The sequence below is a fragment of the Pezoporus wallicus genome, unplaced genomic scaffold (genome assembly GCF_028554395.1).
Source record: "Pezoporus wallicus isolate ANWC-B61680 ecotype Strahan unplaced genomic scaffold, APGP_CSIRO_Pwel_v1 contig_8673, whole genome shotgun sequence".
Taxonomy (NCBI): domain Eukaryota; kingdom Metazoa; phylum Chordata; class Aves; order Psittaciformes; family Psittacidae; genus Pezoporus; species Pezoporus wallicus.
Window position 1 is genome coordinate 487,864 of NW_026637196.1, and position 18,820 is coordinate 506,683.

At 38.3% G+C, this 18,820-nt stretch overlaps 1 protein-coding gene across 2 annotated transcripts in view; it reads right to left on the minus strand.

Annotated features, from left to right (window-relative positions):
* Window positions 1-18,820, minus strand: part of STARD9 (StAR related lipid transfer domain containing 9) — a 106,725-nt gene that overhangs the window by 34,854 nt on the left and 53,051 nt on the right. For both annotated transcript variants that reach the window (XM_057403916.1, XM_057403917.1), the window contains exons 8-20: window positions 15,058-15,127; window positions 11,875-11,947; window positions 10,897-10,964; window positions 9,839-9,936; window positions 9,430-9,630; window positions 8,928-9,025; window positions 7,949-8,026; window positions 7,046-7,120; window positions 6,171-6,350; window positions 3,229-3,280; window positions 2,214-2,351; window positions 1,297-1,379; window positions 194-297 (exon numbers count right to left, since the gene is read on the minus strand). In XM_057403916.1, coding sequence (XP_057259899.1) covers window positions 194-297; window positions 1,297-1,379; window positions 2,214-2,351; window positions 3,229-3,280; window positions 6,171-6,350; window positions 7,046-7,120; window positions 7,949-8,026; window positions 8,928-9,025; window positions 9,430-9,630; window positions 9,839-9,936; window positions 10,897-10,964; window positions 11,875-11,947; window positions 15,058-15,127 — 1,318 coding nt within the window. The remainder of the gene's footprint in view (window positions 1-193; window positions 298-1,296; window positions 1,380-2,213; window positions 2,352-3,228; window positions 3,281-6,170; window positions 6,351-7,045; window positions 7,121-7,948; window positions 8,027-8,927; window positions 9,026-9,429; window positions 9,631-9,838; window positions 9,937-10,896; window positions 10,965-11,874; window positions 11,948-15,057; window positions 15,128-18,820) is intronic.

Sequence of the window (18,820 nt, forward strand, 5' to 3'; positions counted from 1 at the left end):
GAAACACACTACCCAAGGTGGAAGGCAATCCATTTGATCAGAAGTATGGCACTGGCACTTGTATTTGATCACTTGAAAACATGATGGGACCTGTTCTAGATATGATGTAGTTTTTCTGGACCAAGCCCTGGTTTCAGACGTATTCATTTTTATCCCACATGAAAAACTATTTGTTAGTTTGTTTTAAACTTACTTGTCAGGAGAAGAAAGGACATAGTGAGGAGAATGTGTGCAACTCCCATCCAAGTTGAGCCAGTCCAAAGCTCCGCAACTCAGAATGGGTGGGGTTTCATTAATCTGCAACACACAATGTAAGAACAGGAAGAAAAAATATCACAGCAGCCCAGAAACTTCCAAGTTATCATTAATACCGCCATTGCCAACTACTGTGTGCAATGCTGCATAATACCTCCCATGTGAGTTTCTAATCTTACACTTCTGCTAAGTATTTGTTACCGAGTACACCTCTTCTTGTAGCTCTGTTTTAATGTACTGCATGCTTCATTAATTAAGAAATTAAGAATCAAAATAAATGGAAGTTAAGCTCCTTAACTACAGAAGTGAGTACAAAAGGACAGTTGAGCAGAAAATGTAAAATGTTACTATATGAAAGTCAATTTTAAAAGGTCTATTCTTGCTAATAGAGATTGGCAGTATGGTTATGTCCTAAACCAGAAAACTTAAATTCATTAAGTTAACTTTTTTCAGTTACATATGCCATTCATTTTAAGAATTATCTAAGTTTATAATTACAAAAACATATTGAGCTAGCTGACCAAATTATATCTTGCAGTAGTGAGCTCCTGAGATTATCATATCCAGAAATACTTTATCTATTTCTGAAGCATGTAACAATTAAGTGCTTTTAGAGTCAACAATACTGCAGTGCTTAATCCCATTTATTTTCCTTTACTTGTAGCATACATCATTCAGGATGGTGAAATGCTAGAGACAGAAGATAATTCAGAAAATTATCAAATGTAGAAAGATTCTTAATTGGTCTTTTCACTGCGTCATTCTGCCTGTTTCAATGACTTTCTGTAGTCACGACTAGAAATAGGAAACACTAAATTATTCAAGGGATCTGCATCATTTGCTAAGCACATCTGAAAGAAGCGCTACTGTCCTCCCACAAAAGGTTTAGTGTCATTACAGACCATTAGGTGGAGGAAATGAAGCAAAGTGAATACGATGATGAGAAGAAATATTACCTGCATCAGGCTTGCTTTTAAGAGGGAAAATAACCAGAAAAGACAGAGAAGAATTAGGAGAGAAAAATGCAGGTTTAGAACTTACTGATCTTCTTTGTCTTAAGATGGCAGCTTCTGCCGGGTGATTGAATCTAAACTTATGAGACTTGCCAAGGACAACAAGGGCCCCTGTGAAAAAAAGCAATTAGAAAACTTCAGAGACATAATTCATCAGCCAGTTGGTCCCTAGGATGTCAGCAGCTTCTTAACTCCAGTATACAGATTATAGCACATACAGACTACTAGAGAATTTGCCACTACGGAACAGCAGAGTTATTCTGTAAACAGCATCCAAGCAAACTTATGTTGGAGATCTCTGCAAACTCAACATAACAGTAAACTCCCTGTTCATTTTAAAGACTGGCATGACTGCATATCTAAAACATAACCAGCCCACTGCTGGAAACTTGTTTGTACACTGTCTTTTTAAGAATCCAGATCATGCAAGTTCCCAGAAACTGGATATATTTTCTATTTTCTTTTAAACAACCTGAAAGCATGGGAGCCTGATTCATTTTGTCTGAGCTCATTCACCATAGCCTGTGACTCTGTGGCTAGTACCCTCCACCTAAACACACTGTGAAAAAGTTGAAGGGGATTTTGACCATGTTACATATTGTCGAAAACCCCACCAGTGGTCAGCTGGCTTTGAGCCAGTCTCTATTGCTTTCCATAACAGCACCATTGACTACAGGTCTTTGCTTTTCAGAAAGCTACAGACAACTGCTACCAAGAGGTCTTAATATTCTTAATATGGTCACCTATGTCTTCATTTTACTTTCTGTGGGATGCTTAATTTATTTGTCCCAGTCTAGAAGTTCTAGCCATGGATCAAAGAATATGGTGCTAGACAGCAGTAGGGGATTGCTGTCTTAGATCTGGATGAGTGCCATAAATCCTAGTCTCTAAACTCCAGTGGTAAGTTGATTATAATGCAGCATTCAGAGAAAAAGCAAGCCTTACCTTGTGACAGACGACATGATCCAGTGACTTCACATCCATTCACGGTGCAGTGTGCCCCCTGAACTGGTCGCAGTGTCACAATACCACAGTTGTTGTCTATCATACAATGATCCCTTTCAATCCACTGTCCCTGCAAAACTATCATGTATAGATTTGGTTTACCTCACCTGTTGGTGGAGTTGATTTGCACTATTTTCCTCAGAATGAAGTACCACACGCTATTTGACACTATGACTACACACTTCGTACCTCAGAGGTGCAGACCAAGGAGATTAAATAGTCTCGATTCCTACCCAATTACCCAATATCACAGAAAAAATGTACTTGATCAAAAATAGTGAGATTGACCTTTCACAGTATTTCTGATTCTGGAAGATTATACACTACTTTCTGATTTGTGAGCTGATGTGCAAATTCTTCTCTTGTGCTGAATTTTCTTATTGCTATTATGGCATTTATTATTTATATTTTACTAACCTACTGGCAGAAAATAATCAAACTTAACCAAACTTAGCAGAGCTAACCAAAGCTGAGATTCCGAAGTTTCCTATTTTGGTATAAAGTTTCAACTATCATAATTTGTTAAGAGCAGGAATGAAATGCAATAAAAAGTATTCTGAATCATTTGGATTTTATACCTAAAATACTCAAATACTCTGCCCAAGTAGAGTTGAAAAGTATTTTTAATGTCTCATGATGACTTGTGCCACTAGTTTAGGATAGATCATAACAAGATTTCCATGCTGGATGAAGGTATTTTTAAACTCTACTGTAGCATTTTACAAGTGGGAAGAAAATTCTGAAGAGATCTCAAATCAGACAAGACCATTGGCTTTTTTACCTTTTAAACAAAACCAAAAAATAACTGAAAGATTTTAGCCAACTTAGAACTCACCTTCTCCTACAAAGAAAGCTGACAAACCAATACATTACCTAGCTATTACGCATGACAAATGTAAACCTTTTGGTTTGACCAGATCATATCATAAAATAACTTGTAATATGATTCTCTTACCAATGTCTTGATCTTGGTCTGAATCACTTCTTCCAATTTTGGTTGTTCCTTCCTAAAATGAGAAAAGAACTAATTTAAAAGTAGGTTACTGAAAGTGTATCATATGTAATAATTAAAAAAGCTTTGGTAGAGCTTCTTAGCAAATACATGAAATAAATCACCTATGAATTACTGAATTGTTCAGACTGAACCCTCTCTACTGCTTTGCAATACTTCAGCCTGCTGTCCCCTATAGAGATGCTATTACTTCTTATCCTGTAGCTATGTCAGATTCTCCTATTATGACTCCAGTAGGTGAAGTAATTCCCAGAGGATGATTTTTGGACTGTGCTTGATAAAATGTTTTGAATATGAACACACATTCTGATGCTTTGAACTTTTACAGTGAGACTTATGTATGCAGAAATGAGATAATTCTTTTCATAAATAACCATGTAGGAAGAAAGAAGTTGCAAAATTATTTGGTTAGCTGAGCTTTTCAGATACAAAAGTAACAGAATTCCTGTTTTTTAAGGGAACTTTCATAGATTATGAATTCTTCAAACTAACTACTAAACAAGAATCTCTTTTCTGAAACTTAGATGACATTTATTGAAAGTTATCTTGGTGATTATGGTATGGTACATGGGCAAGTCCCCAAACCTGAAGATTCAACAACTTCAAAGAAAAGTTCTTGCTTCCTGCCTAGGAAAAAAAGTCTCCAAACCAAGCAGGCTCAAAGCATATTAAGGGCCAGTGACAGAATAGAGACAGTATTCTTAAGGTACAGTGCAAATATCAAAAAAGAGTCACTTAATACTATGAGAAAAAAATACCCCCCCCCAAATCACTTAATTTGCCACATGTCTAGAATGTTCCATTACCAATTCTATCTTCTTCCTTACGAAAATAAAGCAAGATCATTTCCCAGCTCTGAAGAGACACTGCACTTGATTATTGTAAACTGATTAGTGACGGTGCTCTAAAACAACTTTAGTGGCAACTCTTTCAGTCATACTAAGATTAATTATGGTCACTAAACTACTTGATTTTTGTGCTCTAATTAGAATAAATTGAATATGCTTTCTGCGCCAAGCATATTATAGCCCTGATTTAAAGATTAAGCAAGAACGAATAATCCGAAGCCTGAAGACTGGGAAAAAGGGAGTTGTGCATTACTGCAAGACAATGCAGTTACAGGTAATTATGGGAAATAACAGTGGTTTTGTGCACTAGGGGGAAATGGAATTATTATCATTCAGTTCCTCACAGAGCTCAGCTGTCTGAGCCAATTAACAGACCTCTTGTAATACAAGCCCTGCTTAGACACCCTTGCCAGCAAGACTGAAATCTGGATTGTGCCCAGTGACCCTGCTTTGGAGTAATTATCAAGTTAGATATCAGCTTAATGTTCAGTGGACTCAACCGCAAAATACCCACCTGGCTTGGCCACAACTTAAAGAAAACTTACAATCCATATTGCCTTTGTCTCACCTCACACGATCAAGTGAGTTAACAACATATATTTTAGACAAAGTAAACCAACTCCTAAAAGTCTTCTTTACCAATTAAATTCTTGACTAAGCAAAGAAACATTTATTGCAGTTTCAAAAGAAACTTTTTTCCCAATGTACTGAACTAACTCTTTGCTAACAAAGTTTAATTCAGAAAAGTACATTGCAGCAGTATTGGCTCACGAAATTCACGATAGCATCCCAGTTGGTGGAGTGCTTCTGTAAGAGTTTAAGTACAATTAAAAACTGCAGCTGAGAAGAAGGGGACAGATACAATACAAGCAAACTAAATCAACTTAAAGAAGAAAACAAAACCCAGGTCCATGTTGATTTCAATTTTTCAAATGCTATTACTGAGCTAATAACTTAAATATTTATACTCTTTCCCAATTTGAGTATTCTACCTGAAAAAGCGAAAGACAATTCAGATGACGCAAACTCACAACTTCATCTTAACATATTGAGGTACATCTTCAGATCTTTTGAAGTGCTTTTACATTGTTCCCCTCTTCTGCAGAATTTCCTGACTAAGTGTAGACTTCCCAAGGCACATTATAAAACCATAAAGACTGAGACTGCTTTCCCCCTTCAGTTTGGGGAATACTCCAACTTTCAAGAAAGTTTTTTGACTGAGCTAAAAGCTCAGTGAAATTACAGGGAAAACACATTTTTGTTAATGAAAGCCGGAAAAAAAGAGAAGAACAGACCTAAGAGGGATTTCTTGAGCATAGGCACAGCATTGATTAGTGCAATTAAGAGCTTGGCATACCAAGGCACTAAAAGCATAACAAAATGTTTATTCTACATGATCTGAAAGCTGCTGCCACGACTTCTCTCTAGAAGTGCAATGTGAAGTAATGTTATATGCTGAAGCCCTAATATGTAAGGAACCACTAACGTTTTACCTTCTTGCTGTTCAGATGAAGGTAATAGACACCAGAGTCTAAAAGATGCAAAGCACAAAGAAAAGAAAAGGCAGCATCTAGGAACAAAGAAAAAGGGGACAAAGATGTTAGTGTGACAGACAGACACTAATGACTTCAGAAGGTGACCCTTCAAATGAGGTTTCTCCATTAATAAGTATCTGCAAATTACTTAAGGTATTGTCAAAATTAGCACGTTTAATGTTAACATAGGATTTGAGTAGTTCAAGTTGCAGGTTGATCAGCTCTAGATATTATTACTTGGTCCCTAATTATTACCTGGTATGATTTCTTTGTGCTGGCATGAGAAAAATCAGCAAGGCTTCTCTTTCAGCATGATAAAGAAAAACATGATTTCCGTTTCAAATAGCAAAAAAACCAAACCCTTATCACTAAATTGTATTGAGTAGCACAAAACCTAGATTTGGATTAAGATACTTTATTAGCAGACAGATCACAGAGTAAGAGACACAATTTTCAACTATATTTAATACATTTTTTGCTCAGTATGACCTCAGTATCTCACCCTGAGATGATATAGCACTATTCCTGTGCTGAGGATATCATCATCCATGGCCATTAGATGAGGTAAACTAGAATCTATTGTTACTCCAGCTTTTTTTTTGTTGATATCCACACTGTATTCTTCCATGATTGCTTTCATGTCTGTCCACTTGCTTGTCCAATCTTTGGTCAATTGCTCGATCTTAAAGAATAGAAAAGAAAGCTATTTCACTTACTAAGCAGGTTAATTTTTCTCATACAAAAATTTCTTCGGAACAACTTTTTTTTTTTCAGTTACTGGATGCAAAATTCTTTCACCAGTAGCAATGCAGGTATATTTATAACTGCAGTACATTTTTGTAGCAACAAAAAAATCAGGTAAAAACTGTACTACCACCTAGTGAAGCAGTTTTAATCTATTGAAAACTCATTCACAGAACGTAAGAAAGAAGTATGATCATGCAAACTACTTATTTTGCCTGTCTTTATGCAAATCTTGCCATTAAGATTTCCAAAACCTTTCCAGGTCACCAGTGATCAAATCTTAGTAATTTGGTGACTGTACAATAATTTTCTTTGAATAAACTGGGGGACTTTAATATTACAAGAGCTCTGTATAGTTATTTACTGTGATATGTCAAGACTGCTTTCAAACAAGGAGTAGGTTGTGCAGACTTAGTGATACGCAATGGACAGTATCACATCAAGGACATGAGACTTTGACAACAAATTGGCAGAGAGCACCCTACGTGCATTAAGGATGGCAGTTGCCTGCATATTCAGAGCAAACAGGAAAGAATTAGGACAAAAACATTTTCAGATTTCAGAACTATAGCAATGCTTTTCCCCCAAACCAGTGAAACAGGAGAGTTACAGCATCAAATAGCTCATACACACCTTCATTTCATTCTGAAGAACCAGCTCGGTCAGATTTCCATCCCTGTCATCGCTCCAAGAGGGACTGGAATTCCTCTGTACAAACAACAGCCACCAAGATCTACATGTTAATTACCTTATCCACAGCTGGCAGACATGTTCTTTCACTCCAGGATTTCAAGGACATGAATTCAGCAGAAGCAAAGACAGAATACACAAATGTTTGATGCTGCCTTCTAGCATCTAGCCTACACCTCTCTAGGTATGGCATGCAAGTTCCTGTGAAAAACTGGTGAAAGCACATTAATAGAGAGATACTTCTGTGTAAATAAATCCTGGACTGTAGTTCCAGTCTCTCCCCAAAAAACATGCTCTCTCCCATTGCATGGAAAACAACAGTGCTATTACTATTATTATTCCAAAGGAGGAAAACAGAGTTTCAGCTATTTTGTGAGGGTTTACAACTTCATTTGGGGTCAAAATGTGTAGAAAAGGTGAAACCTCCAAAGTACTGCTGAGGTCTATTACTTCACTTTTTTGGGGAAGGAGAATTGTAACAAGTCTGGCAGGGAAATCATATCAAAGCTTAATATTTTGTACTGTCTTGGTGCTTTAGTATCCCTACAAATAAAATACTTCTATTTCATGATATTTTTGGACAACACCACCAGCTGACTCCATGAAAGGCAAGAAAATCCTAATCATTACACAAATGCTTATTCTTCAGGATTATCAATATAATGACAGAAAAAAGTGAATTGACAGAAATGCAGTTACCCTTATAAACATTGTGAAATCACACGGAACGGTTTAATTTCTCTCCAGTTACAATAAACATGGTAAGGTAAGCAGATAAGACAAAGTAAGTGACTGTAGCTACCGAAGGATTGATTAGAGCTCCAGCTGGGAAGTGTTCCTACGTACCAGTTCAAAGCTCATCAGCATAGTTTTCAACCTATCAATTTCTTCCCGTAGTTCTCTGATCAGTTTTACATTTGCATCCTGGAACACAGGATTGAGACACAGATGTTGGAAAAATCATTCTTTAAAAAATTCTAGCTAAAGAAATCAATGCAGGGCTGTTCCAAGCCCTGGGAGGAGAGGCACACTCAAGCAGTGCTTCTTGCTCCATCCACCCTGCCAGGCCCCTGGAATGTACTGCCTAGGGACAGGTGCTTCCCATCTTTAATAGGTTTTTTTTCCCCCATAAACTCTGTTCCATCTCTTTTCTGAACACAGACATAATGTGATATCTGTTCCCATTATAACAATAGAATCACAGAATAGTTAGGGTTGGAAAGGACCTTAAGATCATCTAGTTCCAACCCCCATGCCACGGACAGGGACACCTCACACTAAACCACCTCACCCATAGCTGGGTACATCACTACTTTTATGGATTTATCTTCAAAATAGGTCAGAAAAATGCTGCTGTTTCTCTCATGCAGCTGACAGAACCAGACTAGAGGAGACTAAGTGAGAATGTCACCAGCCATAGTACTAAAAGCCCTTCTAATTGATACACAAAGCATTTCCTGCCTGTTTGTGCGGAGATATTTGTCTTACTTTCAGTGTAAGCATCTCTGCACAGGCAGTTTCTGGAGAGCAGCTTTTTGCAGACAGTTGAGAGAAACTCTTTAGTTAAAGAGTCAACTTTCTCTGAACTGCCAGTGACGCTTTTGCTTGGGTTGGTTTACAGCGAGGGGAAGAAGGCAACTAGCTGAAGGGGTGGAGTCAAGGATCTAGCATGGGCTTTCTATAATATCCAGGGTCCTATTTAGCTCCCATTAACATGGGAAAAAGGAGTACGAATCTTACTGAGAGTGCAGATACAGGAAATAAACCTTAAATAATACACAGAACAAAACAGAACAGGAATGAAAAGCAGAACTCAAAGCCTCACCTCATTCACTCTGGGCTTGTTAACAATATTTTTGGCATTTGAAGCATATCTCAAGGTACTCATGGTCTCGTTGTAGCTGGAGCTGGCAGGAGAGATAGCTACAGACAGAAAACAAATAGAAAAGAAATAGTATTTTAAAAAGTAAGCAGTTTAACCCATCAGTTTTGAAAAAGATGGATTTTTTTAGTCTTGCTTCTTTAAAAAACAAACCCAAAAATATTCTTCAGGATATTTCATCAAGCCTATAGAAAATGTCTTCTCACAATTGTATTTATAATTGAATAACATGCTTTAAACCAAAGCTATAACCTTGGAAAGTCTCTTAAGCTTAAATTCATGCACAATCAGCATGCCTTCTTGTTTCCTTGAGTATTCTATGAAGTATTTATGAAAACCAAGGACACTTCCTAAGAGATATGCCCGTCTTCTCACTGGACTAGAGATGTATTTTAAGTGGGCAATGTAGTGCAAAATCCTAACAGGGAATAGAAACCATACTCACTGGCAATCATAATGGTCTTGGAGTTGCCCCCCAGACTGTCCTTCAGAAGCCAGGTGAGGATGGAGTCACGGTACGGGATGTAAGCCGGTCGCCTTGTCCCACTGATGCTGCTTGTGGAAGGACTGTCTGCATGACTGCTGTCCCCTTCACTTGTTATGGTGTTTATGCTCTGACAGCTGCTGAACATCTGTGAATTTTGTGCTGAAGGAGAAACACCACAGAGCTCAGGAAAGGAGTTTTCTTTTTCTATTTAATTTTCTTAGATGTTATTACAGTTTATGTAGATGCCACACAGCTGTTCTGCTCAGCTTTTTGTTGTAAATATAGAGAAACATTAAGACACAACACATGGTGAGGCAGTCCTAGGCTTTTATCACTACCCTTCAATATAAAGAACTACTGTGCTTACCTAAAGTGGAGATGACAATTCCAAGTGTAACTAATGACTTGTTAATATTGGCACCTTCGGTAATACGATCTTTACAGTAACTGGGATCAGCTCTTTCACTGTAGCACACAAACATGTAAAAGACATGTCAAACCAAACAAAAATGCTTAATTATTAACATACGATCAATATGAAAACATTATGCATTTTCCTGACATACAAGAAAACAGAAATTGAAAGTCTTGGAATTAAAACCCATATGCTTTGAATAATATATATTGTGCTCTGGCTCAGAAAGTCCAAACAGCCATGAGCAAAGGTCATTGGCATGAACTACTGTTGAATACCCATCAAAACATGAATTTAAGCCTGAACTGGGCAACCTAATCATAGGTGCTCTGAATTAAAAAAAAAAACAACCAACATATATTTACAACTCCGCAAGTCTAGACTGGCTCTGTGCAGAAGTCTGTATATCCCCTCAGTAGTACTTCCTCTGTCAGACATACATGGCAATTTACATTCTTGAGAAAGAAAAATGTCCTGTTCTCCAACTGTTCTATAACTCTTCTTTCTGTTCTCTGTCACATCCAGCATAACCCCATGTTCCTCACTGAAATGCACAGCTAAGATCAGAGACTTACAGACTTTGGAACATGAACAACATAAGCAGTGAGATATGATTATTTAATCCTGCCCATGCTAGGCAGCTGTGAGGAATACATCACGTTTTCTCTCTCTTTTCAAGCTCAGATTTGATAATTCCACCAAGACCTACTAGAATATCCACTTAACAAGAATACAGGGTTGAATAGGATTACTTAAATGTATGTAACAGCACAGTATTGGATCTTGAGACCCAGGAACTCCCTACCCCAATGAAATCAAATATCCAATGCACAAGAACAGAGACAGAGACAATAGAACAGATGACAGAGGCAGCTCAATACTCTTTGTTACTGTATGCGAAAGTCAGGCTTATTGTTAGTTTAATGAAGTTTTAAAATATTAAATTTCATCTTTTAGGCAGTACCATCTTCAGAGAAAATTACCTGTTTGACCTTCAGTATGTTAATTACCTGCCTGCAAGGTCCACTAAATTGATCTTGCTTGCAATTTCAGAGGGGAGATTATTCTCCAATATAGCCTAAAGACAAAAATGTAAATAAGGAGGATTATTCCTCTTAATTAATGAAAATAAAATAGATGTGTTCATTTGTTTGAAACTGAGTTGTACATGACTGTCTCACTGCCTTTCTTTGTGACCTTGACCCATTGACTATGCTCAAACCATTAACTCAACAGCTTTCTCACCCAGCAGAGAAACTACCCTCTTATGCTGATTTCCTCTTGCAAAAAAAAAAACCTTAATGCCTAGCGACTGTGAAAGGCTTTCTTGTAGATCTTGCAGTTATTTTCCACTAATGTATTCCAAAGGTCTTTTGTGAAACTACTGAAAAATAGCCCAAAATGTTCTGTGATTACAGGATGTTAGAAGTGTGAGATAGAAAAGGTCTATTGGATCACTGAACGACTTCCCTGCCAGGGAAGGATATAATTCCTCCAGAGAAAGGGTGCATTGTCTCTGGGAGAGAAGTGGATGCCAAATGCTAAAGAGATGAGCACATCTGAAAAGCTGGACAGATATAACATTTTGGTGTTAAGCTAATGTGATATTTCAATTAAGGATCCTAAACATAATATAACATCGAACATATTCACATGTAATTTTCACAGCACCCTGGAATGGGTGCTGTGATCAGCCCATTTCAAAGGGCTGATTAAAACTTCAGACATTTCTTTTTACAGAAATCTTTGGCATCACTTCTGACTATAAGCTTGCATAAAAGAACAAGAATACCTCAGTAAACACTCAGCACATCAAGCAGCCTAGGAAGTGTAACACATCCGCAGTGTAATCCAAAGGAAATAAGTAACAGCTTCTATAGAGATTATTACAAACAGTGCAAAACAGTGAGGAGTAAACAATGCAAAACACATTGAACAATGCTTTTTGAGAGCAAAGAGAAAAGGAAGCTGGATTATTTTTAGCTAACCTGAGTGTAGTGGATGGTGAAGATAGCATGGGATCTGCTGCTAGCATTGTGAATATGTGTAGCTGCTGTGATTCTAGAAAGAAGAACAAACCATTCAATTATAAAGGTTTATTTCCCTGTATACAGGAAAAGCAAAAAATAACAGCAGAAATGAAGACGAAGGAATGTGAAACTTGGAGACTACGGTAGGCTGTATTCTTGGATCTGATCACAGTGTTTGGCAGAGGACCTAGAAGGGCAGAAACTAAGGGTCAGTTGGAGGTGGTTTTGTCCACCAGCAGCACTCTGAAGAAGTATCTTAAAGCACCTTTATAGTGTAAAGTGTTGTGTAAGGTAGAATACAGCAGAGAAGTACAGTCAGCAATGGCATCATACAGCTCACCCCCAACACCACTGAATATACTGGCCCAGTACATTTTCTCCATATTGTCCCCATGTGCAGCCTTTAGTATCAGTTTTGCCAAGCTTGCCCTCAACAACAGCAGCAATGTTAGTAGTGCAGACAAGGACTGTGGAACCATGGTTTTGTATTGAACCCAACTGTCAAGAGTCTCGCAGTGACCAGTTGCACTAGACAGCAGAGAGCTTGCAGCTGTGTATATACTGCTGAGCATCAGATACAGGAGGCCAAACTCAGGACTCTCCTCCTTATTGCACTCTGCTTCCTACACCTTCACAGCCACATAAGCAGGCACTGCCAAAAACTGCAGGCAGTCTAGTGCTTCATGGTCATGTTAGCCTAAGCTGAGGAAGCAGAAGAACATGAACTAGTCTCCAGATGTTGGAGGAGGAAGGCAAACAATTATGTGAAGGGCAGAAGACAAAACACAGCTCTACAGTGGGCAGAGAATATAAAGGAACAGCATTGAAGTTTATAAAGCAAAAGATAAACAGAAAGTGCACCAGGATTTGGAGGAAAAAGTGTTAGTACTCACTTCTCACCTCTGTTAATGCTCCTAACTAGAGGACAAGTTCATATCTCAACTAATCACAACCCATGTCAGCATTTTTATGGGAGTATGTATGTGTTAGTTTTTTTATATATTTCATCACGGCATGCGGTGTACATTTTAATATTTTGAAGTGCTCTAGTAGTATTATCTAGACTCATTGGTTGCTTAGCTTAACACAGCACTAGGGCTATGCTTATGGAAATAGGGAAATTTGTATTTCCCGCTGTCGTGGTTTAAACTTAGCCATAAATCATGCAGTCGCTCCCTCACTCTCCCCCTTCTTGCTCTCCCCCTGCTCCCGGAGGGATGGGGAGGCGAATCAAAAGAATGTAACTCCCATGGGTTGAGATAAGAGCAGTTCAGTAACTAAGGTATAACACAAATCACTACTGCTATCACCAGTAATAATAGTGATAAAGGAAATAAGGGAAGAGAATACAACACCTCAGCACCTGCCAACCGATAACTCACCCCACCCTGACTGAGCACCGACTGATAACTAGTCCAACCCAACAGTTCCCTAGCCCTTCCAGGTAACTCTCAGTTACCTCCTGGGCATGACGTGCTGTGGTATGGAATACCTCTTTGGTCAGTTTAGGTCAGGTGTCCTGTCTCTGCTTCCTCCTGGCTTCCCCTCCTCCCTGGCAGAGCATGAGGCTCACAAAGTCCTTGGCTAGACCAAACATTTGAGCAGTAACTAAAAACATCGGTGTTATCAGCGCTGTTCCCAGTCAAAACCACAGCACTGCACCAGCTACTAAGAGGGAGAGAAATGACTGCTACTGCTGAACACAGGCCACCTGCATTTTGAAATTTTGTTCTTAAGCATTTGAGATTAGGTTTTGTAAAGTGTCAAGAGAAAAAAATAATAGCACTGGGAGCAACAACAAAAATAATGACTGCCTATGGAAAATCGTATTTGTTTATTTTATAATGGACAGGGCAGCCAGAGCAGGGCTGAAGGTGGCCTGATAAAACCAACTGGTTGAAAATACGCCTTCAATAAACTTTGCTTGTTGTTAGCACAGGAACTGCCCTCTCGCCCATGAAAGGCACCACCCATGTTCAAGCAGAGCTCCTCATCCTGTATCTTTCCTGCATAGTCAGATTTGGAGCCGTCATGTTCATTTGGCATCATTCCTCAGACTGCAGGTGGTTTAAATTAGTTTGTTTGCATTTACAATGTGCTATTTCATAAAAATAAAGACTATAGGTAAACAGCAGTTTCCTGTATATTCCAAATAAGTTTTTGGAATGTTCCTCAGAGAAAGACAACACTCCTTGGTTTCATGCAAGTGATGAAGTTTGAAAATTCAACATCACAAAACGACACAAAATACTGAACCTCTGATTTTGTTTTCTCTGTGTCTATTTCCTTAGCAATGAGACAACTTGGGATTTTGGTGTTAGTCTGAAAAAGCCTCTTCTTACTATAGAATTGCATTTACTGATTGCTACAAGCAGAAGAAGCAAAACTCGGTCCTGCTGTATATTCTGTTTTTCTGATAAAGCAGCTTAGTTTTTATTTACTCCTCAGCATCACTGACATTCTAAAATCTTGACCTCTTTTATGATAAGACTTAGTATCAATTTTGGAACTGTGATTTGGATTTGGAGGATCCTTTACAGCAGTTGTACTGATATCCAAAGCTCCCTGTTGAAAAAGTGAAAAAGTGTCTTGACTAACAAGAGCCAAAAACATTGGCTTCATTAGTATTTCCCACAGTTCTCTCACAGTAAATGTGCATGACCTGTACTAAGAACTTAAATGCTCATGAAAATCAAACCAAATAATTACAAACCAAATACTTTTATAAATTAAATACAAATAAACTATCTTCTCAGCAGTATTAAATCACTAAGTTACACTAACAAGTGAGTTGAAAGCCAAACAGTCTAAAGTGTCCCGTGCAAGTGGAAAAGGAAAACTTCAGTCTGTTTACAGCAAAATGTTTTCCTGGCATGCATTTTCTGTCCCAGACAGATGTTTGAATTTTCTGGGTAAGTCAGCATTGGATCAGGTTTGAAGAAACAACTTCATGAATACTTGTAGCTCTTACTGGGGATAATATGAGGGTATGTAACATCTTATGTGCACGTCACACACAGCATATTTGACATCCTATCACGAAAAGCATTGGCAACAGCTGGGAAAACAAACCTCAGTGAAATCAACACATGGTGAAAGAAGTGTTAAGTAAAGACAGAGCTGGTTTGTTTTATAAAATACCTTTTAGCTATTCCTTCTTCTAGAAGTTCTACAACTTGCTTGTAGTCTGTAACTAAATGTTGCGTCAATCCTGTCAAAGATTTAAAAAGAGTTAAATGCATATTCTTTTTCAGGAAGTTTCAACCAGTTTACCCAACAGCAGGAGCATAAGGATGCTGTGCTGGGAGGCCAGTCTGTGCTACAAGTAGTCTTTCAACTAGAGTAAGCATTTTATTTAAAAATAAGATGAAATGATGCAGATAAAAACCTTCAGATGCAGTGACATCACTATAAAAAATGCCTTATGCCTTCAAAGTACAGGCCTTTTTCCAACCTGTCAGCAGAAAAATGGTATATAAAAACAGTATTACTGAAACTCCGTGAGAAATTTTCAGCTATGTCACTTCTACTAATTGGGTACAGATCCTGTAAAGAAGCTTTTAGCCACTGCCTCTGGATAATGGCTCTGCTCACACAACAGAATTAGCAACCAGCCCCTGAGAATATCTACCATTTACTTAACTAGGTTTCAGCCTGTAACTCACGAGTCTTCACGCCCTTTTCTCCCTAGAGCGGACATAAATAATGATATGAAACATCTGGCCCTTTCACATCTCCTGCTTCCAGTTTTATATTTCTTTATTTGATTTTATTTTGAAGTGGGGAAAAACACCCACTGAAAACAAATGAAAGAAAATACTGCATTGAGAGCCTGCTGTGGTGGAGTGGCGGTTGTGACTAACAGGGCCCCGGAGGAGGGCAGTGTGCTGCTGCAGCACTGCCAGCCCCTTGCACAACACAAATTCCAACAGGCACACAAAATGAACCTCACCAGGCTTGTATTTCACAGAAATACAGTTTAATATGTCTCGTTTGCGTTTTATGGTAATGATTAGTTATCACTGGTACTGCAGTGACTCCTAAAATATCCACCTGAGCTGTGAAGCAAGTCTTTGTCTTAAGTACCTAATAAACCACTCTTCTGCATCATGTTTTACCTCACAGCTGGAATCCAGGGCTACTTCCTCCCCCCGTACTGATTTAGGTTTGGTTTGTTTTATCGCAGGCCAAAAAAGAGCGGTTGAAGGCAGAGTACTAAAAAAGTCTGATATATTTGGATAAAATCATTTATCTATTAATGAAAGTCAAAATGAATATAAAATTCAACAATACTGAAATAAGAACTTCTGGCATTGTTAGAGCCTATCCTTACATCATAACAGCTTTGTTTGACTTTAAATCATAGAATCATAGAACAATTAGGGCTGGAAAGGACCTTAAGATCATCTAGTTCCAACCCCCTGCCATGGGCACCTTCCACTAGATCAGACTGACCCAAGCCCCATCCAGCCTGGCCTTGAACACTGCCAGGGATGGGGTGGCCACAGGTTCTCGGTGAACCTGTTCTAGTGCCTCACCACCCTTGCAGTGAAGAACTTCTTCCTTATATCCAATCTAAAGTTCTCCTGTTTAAGTTTGAACCCATTACCCCTTGTGTTATTGCTACAGTCCCTGATGAAGAGTCCCTCCCCAGCATCCTTGTAGGCCCCTGTCAGACACTGGAAAGCTGCTATGAGGTCTCCACGCAGCTTCTCTTCCTCAGGCTGAACAATGGAATGAAATGAAAGCAAAATCTAAGCCAAAGATGGGAATTTATTTTAGTCTGCAATATACATACAGAGAGGAGGGGGGAAATATTTTTGGATCACCCACACTTCAAAAAACTCTTAACTGTAGTGTGTACACTACACACAGTATAGGATGATTCTCAAACAAAAGCATTTCTTCTGCTCTCTGGTGTCCCTTTACAATACATTCATTTCAGAAGTCATCACATTTTCCATTTGAGAAAGAGGCCCATTATTTTTCCAACAGCACTGGGATCTTCAAAGTTCAGGATATGGAAACTATCATATATTGTTTTCCCAGAGCCTTTTTCAGGGTTTCATTTAACTGAATAAAAATCCAGCTATAAAATGAAGGCATGGAAGAAATTCTTACCTACCTACATTTCCATAACTACTGGAATAGTGAATCTAGCGAAACATTTAGTTTTTCAACAAGGCAAGTGAAATAATTGTGTTTCTGAAAAGAAATGTCAAAGTGTTCTGCTGACTGCTAGAAAAAGGAAGGTGACTTTAAAGTCCTGCAGAAAGATCAAAAACACTTGCTCATCTAGAAATCTGCCTTGGAGTGAGAAAGGATCTCCCCAGAAATCTGTCTCAGAGTAACAAAATAGATTGCATCATTTCCTGGTTTAAGAGAGGCCGACTCCTTAACAGTGCAACCATCTGTGAGGGAGAAGTTTGAAATGATTCCAACCCAAAGCACTGAAACACTTTCAGCATTTTAAAGGCTACAATTTCACAGCCTTTACGTGGAAAAATGATGGGCTGGAAACTATTCAAAATACTTGAGCTGGGACTTCCTGACTGGGCTTGCAAACAGAAAATGCATTGCCAGAGCCATCTAAGTATCCTGAAAGGGGTTAAGTCTTCCCATTTTCCTCTTTGTCTGTTCTTCACCCAGGGCTAACTGTACTCTGGACATCACTGATAACAAACACGTAACTAAAACTAACGGTACACTGGGAAGCTCCTGACCAAAATCAGCAAACCTTAAAATCACTAACGGCTTGCAAGAAGTATGATGCAAATACAGATGCTAGCCCTTATCATGCTGGATTTATGGGAAATAATGGGAAATTCCTGAGCTTTGCTCATGTTCACCATTTTTATTTCTTCCATACAGCAAACTGCCTGGAAGGAGAATAAAACCAAAATACAAAATGAGCTCCCCTTCTAGTAAGCTTGCTGACAATTCTGATCTCAGCCATCTAGCTATTGGAAACAATATACTTGCACATACTCTCTCTGATGCTGCAGAGAGACTACATATAACACTGCCAAAGACGTCTTCAGCACGTAGATAGCCCTCATTACAGAGGTCAGTAGTTGTTGATTGCAGCAAAATATTACTGCAATTGAGAAGGGCATTTTGTACCAGTGCTGTGAAACACTTCATTTTCTGGAATCTGACGTTAATAATATACAGCTGACTGTACTCCTCACCTGCATTCAAAAGACCTCTGGACCTGCTCATTGCTGCTTACTTTTGATGTGAGCTAAGAGTGCAGCTACAAAAAGAGCCACGTAATCACATCTTCTTTATTAGTCCCTCCCCTCAAAAGGCATCAGGGTTGCCTCAAGGAAAGCAAACTGTTAAAGTTCTTAATTGAACAAACTGTACATAAGCATGTTTATTTTTCAATATATACTTCTATACACATATCTAAAAAAAGAAAAACCCTAGGCCATCTAACTGTTGGCCTAAGCATCTAATTGACTAACAGCATCTAATTATACCCTCTGATACCTTCAGCAGAGAAATTACTTCATTTTCCATGCATGTGATCAATTTTTCTAAAAATGCACATTTATCATTAAAATTAAAGATTTTCTTACAGGCATTAGCATAATTATTTTTGGAGGCTGTCATAAGATGCAGAGGGAGAGAATCTTCTAAAATAAAGTATTCATGCTGGATTTGCAAACATGGCCAAAGCAGGCAAATATTATCTAGATTCATCTTTTTCCATTATCTTTTCCCCTTTATTTTACAAAATCTAATCAACTGGGAAATTCTGTGGGATATTTCAGGTCTGTAGCATAAAATTGTTCCTCTTAAATTTTAGTTGTGCCCAAAATCTTTATTCAAAAGGGGTAAAAATTAAATCAAAAAAATCCCCAAAACCCCAAAAACAAACCACAACCAAACAAAACCC